The sequence below is a fragment of the Mastomys coucha genome, chromosome X (assembly GCF_008632895.1).
Source record: "Mastomys coucha isolate ucsf_1 chromosome X, UCSF_Mcou_1, whole genome shotgun sequence".
NCBI classification, from domain to species: domain Eukaryota; kingdom Metazoa; phylum Chordata; class Mammalia; order Rodentia; family Muridae; genus Mastomys; species Mastomys coucha.
In genome coordinates, this window is record NC_045030.1 from 5,014,060 (window position 1) to 5,025,645 (window position 11,586).

The 11,586-nt window shown below is 35.7% G+C and overlaps 1 protein-coding gene across 1 annotated transcript; it reads right to left on the bottom strand.

The window, feature by feature from the left end:
• Positions 1-573: 573 nt before the first annotated feature.
• On the bottom strand, positions 574-11,426 carry LOC116069997 (calmodulin-like). Its single transcript, XM_031341116.1, has 2 exons — positions 11,335-11,426; positions 574-1,177 (listed from the first exon to the last, which is right to left on the bottom strand). Exon 2 carries the CDS (start codon positions 1,107-1,109, stop codon positions 624-626), a length of 486 nt encoding a protein of 161 aa, XP_031196976.1. The 5' UTR covers positions 1,110-1,177; positions 11,335-11,426; the 3' UTR covers positions 574-623.
• Positions 11,427-11,586: the final 160 nt, after the last annotated feature.

The following is an 11,586-nucleotide window of genomic DNA, read 5'->3' on the forward strand; positions in this document are numbered from 1 at the left end:
GGGGCAGGTATCAGGAACCAGAGCCCTGAGGCTCTGGATTAGCAAAGTTCCTGGAACTAGCTACTCCATCTTTTTTTTGGCTTGTGGCAGAGGTTTTCCATTCCTGCTTTTAGGTAAAAGCTATACATTATACATTCTAAGATTCTCCAGCCTTTCAGAATTTTTGGGGTCCCTTAAGTATATTATCATATCATCAGCAAATAGTGATAATTTGACTTCTTCCTTTCCAATTCGTATGCCTTTGATCTCCTTTTGTTGTCTAATTGCTCTGGCTAGGACTTCAAGTACAATATTGAATAGATAAGGAGAGAGTGGGCAGCCTTGTCTAGTCCCTGATTTTAGTGGGACTGCTTTAAGTTTTTCTCCATTTAGTTTGATGTTGGCTATTAATTTGCTTTATATTGATTTTACTATGTTTAGGTATGAGCCTTGAATTCCTGATCTTTCCAAGACTTTTATCATGAAAGGGTGTTGGATTTTGTCAAATGCTTTCTCAGTGTCCAATGAGATGATCATGTTTTTTTTTTCTTTGAGTTTGTTTATATAATGGATTATGTTGATGTGTTTCTATATGTTATACCATCCCTGCATCCCTGGGATAAAGCCTACTTGATCATGATGGATTATCGTTTTGATAATGTACATTCTGTACATTGTCTTGACTTCATTGTCATCATTTGTACAAACTCTTCATAGTTTACCTGACCGTCCCCTTCAATGTCTGCTTCCCTGACCATTTCATCAACCTCTTCATCTGTTAACTTCTCTTCAAGGTTTGTCATCACATGGCAAAGATCTGCTGCACTAATATAGCCATTGCCATCCTTATCAAACACACAGAATGCTTCTCTAAATTCTTCTTCACTGTCTGTGTCTTTCAGTTTTCTTGCCATCATTCTCAGAAATTCAGGGAAGTCAACTGTGCCATTACCATCCACATCTACTTCATTGATCATGCCCTGCAGCTCTGCTTCTGTGGGGTTCTTCCTCAGGGACCTCATCACTGCCCCCAGCTCCTTTGATGTTATTGTTCCATCCCCATCCTTGTCCAATAGTGAGAAAGCTTCTTTGAACTCTGCAATCTGTTCTTCAGTCAGTTGGTCAGCCATGCTACAAGGGCTACTGGTTTCTGAGACGAGACCAGACAACCACTCGACTCATTCGTTTCACTTGGACTCTGTAAATTGTTTTTAAAGAAGGAAGATTCAAGCAAGTTACATTTTTATAAAACAGATACTAATCAAGCAAATTTACACATTTGTTTATCTTACCTATGAGATCTATCACATTAACAGTCCCAATTTTATACCCCTTTCTATTTCTATGACTTTGTCATGAAACCTCACAATAGCTTCCATCAAAAGATTGAATATACTTTCCTACCAACTGATTATGTATTTAGACAATAGGATGTTAGCTTGTTAGCTGAAGTGATGGGAACAGAAAAAGTGCTTGCATGATTTAAATTATGGGTTCGCACTGTCTACTTGCAATGGCTGTTCTTTGACTAGCTTATTGACTTTAGGAAGAAGAAACAATGAAAAACAGAGCCTCTGTACTTACATAGACTAAACCTAGAGAAAAGTCCAGAACCTATACTGAAAGTGGCTAGCTGAGAGTGACCAATTTATATGATTTATGAATTTTAATATTAAGTAATTATCATATTAAGTCACTCAGTTTGAGGTTAGCTTATTATGCAAATTTTTATTTGATTCTAACACTCTCTCACTCTATGTGTGTGTGTGTGTGTGTGGTCATCTGTGTAAGTACATTCTTTCTTTGTAGGAATAGATATTTGTGGACAAAATGAAAGGATAAATAGTGAGTTAGCCTGGATTATGGGGATGTAATATAGTTTGGAAAGAGATAAGAGTAGAGTCAATCAAAAAGTAAAACCTAAGTAAATCAATTTACAAGTAGGACTTCTGAAAAATAAAGCTATATATGATTAAAATCCCATCTATATATATTGAGAAGTATATACTGTGTAATGAGTTGAATAACATCCTCCAAAAGACACACCCTTGTATGTATCCACTCACTTGATATGATCTCATTTGGAATAAGGGTCTTTACAGACCTAATTAAGACAATGATCTTCATATGAGGTTATCCTAGATAAGCATGTACCCCAAATGTGGTGACTACCTCCCTATAAGCCACAAAAATCAAGGGCACAGAAACAGAGGGAAGGCAAGGCATGTGACAACAGAAATAGCATGAGGGTAATGCATACATAAGCCACCAGAACCCAGAAGGGGAAAGCAGAATAAATTCTCCTTTAGATCCTCCCAGGGAAAAAAGGCTGAAGTGTTGAATTTAAATAAGTTGAGGAATAAATCTCTGTTGTTTTAAACCAGCAATCTTATGTGCTTTGTTATGGCAACCCTAAGGAACTCTTATTGAATATATATATATATATATATATATATATATATATATATATATATATGTGTGTGTGTGTGTGTGTGTGTGTGTATATACATATATATACTCATATATATATACTTATATATATGTATATATATATTCATCAATCAGTATGTTGTTCTGTTGTATGTCTCACAAAATTAAGCTTAGAAACTTAAATAAATAGATATAAGACGACAGATACAGTAGACAGTTCTTGGCTAATATGGTGGCGACTCATAGATGTCATCTACACGCAGGTTTCTGGGAGACTCAAGCTTTATTTTCCATATGTGTGGCTATTTTCCTTATGATGATAAATGGGCTTGCACCTGACATATGCAGCTGATTTATTGACAGTATGATGGAACAACAGCAAGAGATGCATTTCACAATTGTCAATCCTGCTTTTATCCTACAAAGTTTACAGAGAACTTTCTTTTTTTTTCTTCATCTCATTGGTCAGACATGATATCCACATGCAGCAAAGAGACATACAATGTGTTGCTTTGTGTTTAAATTTGTGGTATATTTGTACTCGTTTTGTATTGTGTATGTGTGCATACATGTGTCTGGGCATGCTTGTAGATGGAGGTCATGGAGAACATCCTGGAGTCAGTTCACTCCTTCCACCATGTGGGTCCTAGGGATTGAACTCAGGTCATCTGGCTTGATGGCAGGTCTATTTACTCACTGAGCCATGTCTGGGACTTAAGAGTTTGCAATTTGAGCCAGTGTAGTTTCATGACGAGTTAGATGTAAAATTAGGACAGACAGGCACCATCAATGCATAAAAGGAAAATGCAGCTGGCCTCAATTAAAAAGAAATACACAATATAAATAAATTACATGGAAAGACTGCAAAGCAGAATCAAAAAGGACTCCAGGAAAGATAGTAGCGATAAGGTGCTGAGAAAGAGATGAAGGTGTGCTTGTAGAACTCAAGAAATATGGCTAATAACAAAAACAAACAGAGAATCCAAACCATAGTTGCAATGTTCACAAAGGATTATGGGTTAGAATGATTGTCACTGTAAATTCAGTGCTTGTAACAGATGTACCACAACCGTCAGGAATGTTTCTAGCAAGAGAAAAGGTGTGGAGTGTGGACACAGTTTTGTATGGAAACTGTACTTCCTACCCATTTGTACTAAGATTCTGACATTGCTTGGAAAAACAAAGTCTACTTTAAAACCCAGAACATCACCTGATGGTGGTGTTGCACACCTTTAATCCCAGCACCTTGGGACAGAGAGGCAGATGGATCCCTGAGTTCAAGGTCAGCTGGTCTACATAGTGAGTTCCAGGGATACACAGAGGAACCCTGTCTTGAAAAACAAAGCAGAATGAAACAAAGCAAATGAACACAAAAAGAACCACCAACAAACAAACAAAACAAAACAAAATGATGAAAGAACTACCCAAGTACCCACACATACATTTTAGCAAATTTTGACATCTTTTCCATGATTTTAAAAAAAAAATACATTTTGGGTTGTTCAAAACTAAAGCTGAGTTGGAAGCCAACCTAGTGTAGTGAGTTTCAGGCCACCTAGGGATACTTTAGGGAAAAAATGTTAATTATTCTTGTGAGATTGAGAGATGGCTCAGCAGTTAAAAGGGCTTATTATTCTTTTAGGGAATCCAGGTTCAATTCTCAGCACACATGCTGGCTCACAACCATCTACATCTCCTGTTCTGGGAGGATCTAATGCCCTCTTTAGACCTCCTCAGGCAATAGGACAGTCACACATGCAGACAGAACACACACAGAGAGGGTCAGGGAGGGAGGAAGAGAGAGAAAAATCTAGAAGAATTTAAAACACCACTGACTTGAATAAAAACTACAATAGGAAGTCCTATAATAGAGCAAGAACTCTGGAAACAGTGTGGGAAATGTGTACTATTGATTGAGTAAACACAGAACTGAGGGGAAAAAAATGCCTAAAGTAAAAAATATTCAGTGACTCAATTAAAGGAAACTCTTTGGAATAAAGGAAGGAATGAATTTGTGGGTTTCAAAGGTATGCCAGTTCAAGGGTAAAGCTGAGTAGACTTGGTAAACATAATCTACTGCTGAAGTTACTCAACCTCAGTGACTTCATTCAACCTTAGAGACAACCATAAAACAAAGCTGGAACAATGCAGGGAGCCTGCAGATTGCACTCCAGGTCACTTGACCAGGGTACTGTACTGTGCTTTCAGACTTCTGAAGAAAAATGGGACCTTCTAAGTTAGAGCCAACCGAGATGTTGTCTGGATGTGCTTTAAAAAGTGTTTTAAAACGTAAAAGAACAGTGGGGTGTGTTGGTGCACAACATTAATCCCAGCACTTGAGAAGCAGAAATAGGTAGATCTGTGTGTTTATACATATGCATATATATGCATATAAATATACACATACATATACTTATTTATACATACATATGTACATGTATGTATATGTATGCACACACATATATTTGAACTAGGAAAACTCATCTGATGAAAATATTCAGCTGATCAGGAGGACCAAGTGATAACATAAAGTAGCAGACTCAGGGAATGTGGGATCTGACAAAATCCAATTAAAAAAAAAAGTATACGGGGCCTTGGTGGCGCATGCCTTTAATCCCAGCACTTGGGAGGCAGAGGCAGTGGGATTTCTGAGTTCGGGGCCACCCTGGTCTATAGAGTGAGTTCCAGGACAGCCAGGGATACACAGAGAAACCCTGTCTCAAGAAAAACAAAACAAAAAAAGTGTAAATTTAAATTAAATAATGATCAATAGTGCTACAGAGGAATGGAATAAAGTGGAAAAAAGTCAACAGGATTAAAATCTGCTAATCCTGGGTTAAAACAAAGCAAAACAAAACATTAAGATGGTAAAGAGAATTTTCAATGATAAAATAATGAATCTCCATTGATATGAACTGAGTCATTGTGTTGTCTCTCATAAAATTGCCTGTGTTGAAATCCTAATAGCCAAAGTGATAGTATTTGGCAAATACCTTTGCTATTTAATTAAATCATGACTCACAGGATGAGACTGGTGGCCTTAAAAACATTCTTAAAAAGGCTTTTTGAAAGTTTGTCTTCGAGTAAGTCCAGTATATTGTCCACAATCCGATAGATTAGTAATAATCCAGTAGGAGATGAACAGCAACAGTGACACTTGCTCCCATTCATTCAATAGAAACAGTAGGTATGTTGCATGTGGAGTAATTTACATACAACACACTTACCAATTCAACTGCCATCAGATTGTAGGAACTAAATAAACTTATGTCGCAATATGAAAATGAAAGTGTTGCCAATTTTAACTGTAAGATGCCACTAATTATTCATATCATGGCCCATTCTAGAGCCATTACAATATGTCTTAGGTTCAGTTAAATGGATATAGAATTAGAAATGAGGGATAAAACATAAGCAAAGAAAATGTTAATAAATACCCCAATGGAAAAAAAAACATAAACTGTATATTTTCTGACAGCAATATGATAAAAACCTGTTACTAACAAACAAATTGAGCCCACTTTTATTACAGCTACCTCTTTTATTTGTAAAAAAATTTCTAAGACCCACAATGGATGTCTAAAACCTCAGATATACTGTATTTTTAAACTCTCTATATACTGTATTTTTCTTATGCATACACAACTATGATAAACTCTAATTTATAAATTAGTACTATAAGATTAACTACAAGTAACAATAAAATAGAACAGCATACTGTAATCAAGTTGCCAGCAAGCATGACTACTCATAACCTTGCAGACTGGCTCATTACTAGTTAAATACAGGAATTGAAACATGGTAGCCTTTCATCTGATCACCAAGATGGCTAATTAGTAAATGAATAAAAGAGAGGTTAGTCACAGTATGGATGCGCTGCACAGAGGGATGCATCCCAGCCCAGGAGGAATGGACAGGAAGGTATAAGATTTCATGAAGCTGTTCAGAGTGGCATAAATTAATATGGTGGAAATGTTTTCATTTGGTGTTTTTTCCATTCAACTGACCAAAAGCAGTTGACTGAAAGTTTAGGAAACAAAACCATGGCCAACAGAAGGCTATAATGTAAGACTGATAAAGCAACAAAGGTGCTGTTAGCCCAAAGAATATATAAAAGGTAATGAATACAATCTGTGTAATGAAGAATTATTAAAACAACTAGAGCAATAATCAGAGAAAATGGTATATCTTTGAGCATCCTTCTTAACTAACTTCTTAAAGATGGGAACAAATGGTTAGATAACTCACAGGTGAAGCCAAAAATTAGCAAAGAAAAAAGAAAGGAAGACTCACTTTATTAGATAAATATAATTATAGTAAATAGAACAATTAAAGGAATTCATACACGTCAATAGCAGTTTCTTTCTTAGGAAAAAGACCAAAAAGGCAGTATAGACAACAAGAAAAAGGGTTAACATGAGCCAAAATCTATATGAGATTAAGAATGCCCAACATAGTATTAAATCACATTCTTGTTTTCCTTTTGTACCCTAACTCCTCCCAGAGACCCCCTTCAATACCTACAATATCTTTTTTGTCATATTCTTTAAAATTTATAAAATACTATAACAATAAAAATGAGTCTTATAAAAGTTGTTTGACATAAAACAACAATCAATTTAACAGTTTTATGTAGATGCTTGTCTACGGCAGTACTGAAAATACATACGTTTTTCTCAATATAAATTTTCAATAACTCCAAAAGTATTAACTGTATATTTAAATTAATATATCACTACTAATATTTTCTTAAATGAACATAAATAGATAAAGTGTTTTTGTTTGTTTGTTTTGTTTTTAGTAGAGCTTAAAATCTTGGCTCTTACTGTGGTAACTTGATACAAGAGTTACAAATGTCAAGCAAAGCATTCAGTCTCACTCTTTGTTGTTCTCTTACAAGCCCCATCCCAAGTTAATTGTCTATGATTCTTTGGGGTATATAAATACTTTTGAAATATGTAAGCTGTTCTGAAAATCATAGTATAGTGTAAAAACATGAAATAAAAAAATACTACTAATAGAGAAGCTGAGATAGGAGAAGCATGATTTCAAGACCATTATGTTATACACAGCAAGACACTGTCATGTACAAACAAGCTGAAAGTGTATATGGATTGTATAATATTGGATCTATTTCTCCAATTATCAAATTAGAGAGATCATTGGATGACAATCAATAAATTTCTAATTCCTCATGTTTTTGGATTTCAATCGATTAGGGTTCTATTTACTTAAAATATGTTTTTAAATGTTAACAAATTCAGATAAATTGAAATCATGTAACTTTTCTCATCATAATGCAATAAAACTTAAAAAAAAAAAGAATAAAATTCAGGATTTCTAATATGGTTCCAGAGCAGTGCTAAGTCATAAAAGTTAGCAATTTAAAGATATTTTTTACCTATCCTTAATATATAATTTTTAGGATCCATTAAGCTGTGAAAAGAAAATGCCTTTAAAAAATAAATTTACTACTGGGCGATGGTGGAGCACGCCTTTAATCCCAGCACTTGGGAGACAGAAGCAGATGGATTTCTGAGTTCGAGGCCAGCCTGGTCTACAGAGTGAGTTCCATGACAGCCAGGGCTACACAGAGAAACCCTGTCTCGAAAAAAACAAAAAATAAATAAATAAATAAATTTACTTAAAAGACAACAAGAAATATTTCCATACTTTGGGTCATTAAATAAATAAAAAAATGAATAAATAATAAAAATGATTTCTAAAAGTTTTAGAGAATTTGGTTTTTCACTTAAAGTTAAATCTAATTTTAGATTACTGTTTTCCCCTCTGAGTCCATTATTGATGGTTTGCCCTTTCTACTCTGGGTTAACATGTGGTTTTCCCTGTATACTTGGTTCTCTCAGGGCTCTCCATTTGGGTTCTTTGCACTAATGTCATGTTATTTTATTCCCAATAGTTAAAATTCATGATATCTCAAAAAAAAAAAAAAAAAAAAAAAAAAGAATGCTCAACATACAGAGAACTTGAAAGAATTAAAAGTAAATATTAGAACAAAAAATGACCTAGCTCTGTGGACGAAATGAATATTCTCTTTTAGAAAAAAACTTTTTTAAAAACATAAATGGAGTAATAACCAAGATTAGTGTATCACTAAGCGTCCTTCCAAGAGAGAAAAACTTCTCACAGAAAAGTTGAATGTGTTTAAAGTGCTGAACAAATAAAGAGGGAGCCGTTGGGAATAATGTGGGCATAATAGGTATAAGAAGCAGACAACAGCCCCTCCCACATCAGGGAAGGAAGAAGGAAAAGGTTGGTGTTAGCAAAATCTAAGAGCCTACAGCAGAGGCCTCCCAACCCAAACTCTCACATTTTAGTCACAGGCATGCATTTCCCAGCTACTACCTCTGTCACTACATTCAGAGCTAGGACTCAAACTTCTGCTACTACTGTGGCTGCTACATCTTAGTAGACACCATGAGGCTGGTTCTGAGAGTCCAAAAAAAAAAAAAAAAAAAGATGTAGACTGGACTCTCAGGATGCTGCTGGAGTGATCTGCTGCTGCTATAGAAATAGGACAGGAAAGGAAGAAAATGTAAAAGGAGCCTCTGTTCCCTGAGTTCATACTTCAAATTTTCCTCCAGTTTCTCTTACTATTAAAAACATGTGACTAGGAGCCCACCTGCAAAGGAAGCTGCAAAACAGAATTTGCAAACTTCCAGGATTCTTATGTTTTTTTATAGTCCAGGAGTTGAAGTTTTAATGTTCTGGTAGAAATGTGTGTGTGTGTGTGTGTGTGTGTGTGTGTGTGTACAAATATGTATACAGATGTATATGTATATGTGTATATATGTGTGTGTGTATATATATATGTATATATATGAGATGTTCAAATCAATCTTCATCAGTGTGTAGTGAGTCTTAAAGCCTTTTTGTGAGGTTTATGCATCCACAGCACATGCTTGAGAATGAAGATCTGCCAATGTATTAAAGGAACAATGCCCAACAAACAATTTTTCATCTAGAAATTAGGAATAGTTGAATACTACAAAGTCTATTAATATAATTTTCCATACTAACTGATCACAAGAGAAAAATTACAAGATCATCTCAATAGTTGCTATGGAGACATTTGAGTGAAATCATTCTTGAGTTTTAAAGCCATACAACATATTTGTTCATCAGCATCAAACTATGCTTAATACAGAAATAGTTCATGCATCTAGTTCAGGGATCATGTATCAGATATCCTGCATATCAGACATGTATATTACAATTCATAACAGTAGCAGCATTACAGTGATGAAGTAGCAACAAAAATAGTTTTTATGGTTGGGGGTCACTACAACATGAGGGGCTGTATTAAAGAGTCACACCATCAGCAAGGTTGAGAACTACTGATCTAGTTGATATTTGTTAAGTCCCTCATGTATTAGACCATACACAAGGTATTGAGCAGAGAGCAATTAATAGAGAAGACAAGGTGCCTGTTTCCCAATATTCTACTTGAGGAAGGACAACCAACAATTTCACAGATTAGTAAAGATAATACAGACTGTGATTAATACTCTAAGGACTATCAAGAGGATAATGGGATCCTCAATATGCTAATGGAGATTTGTTTTAGATAGGATGGTTAAAAAGTCGTCTGCATTCAGGTGGTGATGGCACAAGCACTGAATCCCAGCACTGGAGAGGCAGAAGCTGGTGAGTGTCCAGGACAGCCAGGGTTACACAGAGAAACCTTGCCCAAAACAAACAAACAACAACAAAAACAAAAAAGAAACAAACAGATGAAGAAGCAAAGAAACAAAAAAGAGACAAAGAAAGAAATAATAAAGATAAAGAAGACTTGTACTCTAAAGATAAGGAATGAAGCAGCCATGCACAAAGCATTAATACAATACCAGACAATGACACAAGAACTGAAGGTGATACAATGAGACAAGCCCTAGATATGAAGCATGAAGGAGAAAGTCGTCCCAGGATGATTTCCGTGTATCTGCCTGCCTGCCTTATTTTATTTTATTTTTGAGATAATCTCACTATGTAGTCCTGCCTGTCTCAGAACTCTCTATATAGATGAAGCTGGCCTTGAACTCAGAGAATTACATCTGCCTCTTCCTCCTGGGTACTGGAATTAAAGCAGTGTTCTGTCACTTTCAGTTTTATTTTTTTAAAATGTAGTCCGGGCTAGCTTTGGACTTGTGATACTTCTGCTGCAGTTTCCTAAGTGGTGCGATTGCAGGTATCTACTGTGAGGTTTGGCAAGACACATAGTTTCTCATCAATCACAAATAAGAAATTGAAAAATGAGGAAACAAAAGCTAAGGAAGGAGTCCATTTCTGGGTAAACAGTGCCAAATGCTAACTAACCACGAGAATCATTATGAAAATTGAAAAGTAGATTTGCAACAGAGAGTGGCCAATAACATTAGGAAGACTAGTTTTTGCTAGTTAAAACTAGTTTTAAAAAACTAGTTAATTTATCTTATATAACATTGTTTTGGGGCAAGCCTTCAAAACAATGGTTTTACTACAAACTTTACTATTTTCCTATGATTCAGATTTCCATATCTCATTACCTCCACAGTATCCCTTCTTGATGTGTAAAAGAAATCTTAAAATAAACATGATCCAAAGGAAATTCTCACTTCTCTTAAACACCTGTGTGTTAACTCTGTCTTCTCTGAAAATTTGACTTTATGCATTCTTGCATCTAAATAAAATGTCATCTTGCATTTATGCATTCTTGCATCTAAATAAAATAAAATATATTGCCCACACTTTCCAAACATACACAGAACAAAACTAGTGGCCACCACTTGCAACTTGAAGCCACCTGATTCCCTTTTTTGGAGTTGCATCCTGACTGCTCACCCAACTTTTCCCTTCACTCTGCCTTTCCTCCATACATGCCAATTTCTTTCCCCAGTGAGATGATAGTCTTTTAAAATAGCTTACAAATTCCAATGTGATCTTCTCGAGTGGCCTATCTGACCTCATCTCCAGTTTCTGTTCCAGCCTTGCTAGTCTCTTTGCTCCTCCAAGCTTGCTTTTGCTTTAGGGGCCTTGCACTGGCCACTTCCTGTGCCTGGTCTGTCCCCGCCCTGACCCCCCCCCCATGTCTGCATAACTTACTTCCACTACTTCCTTTCCTGAGTTCTAAATTACTTGTTCTGCAAATACCACTTTCCTACAGCTGACACAGTTTGA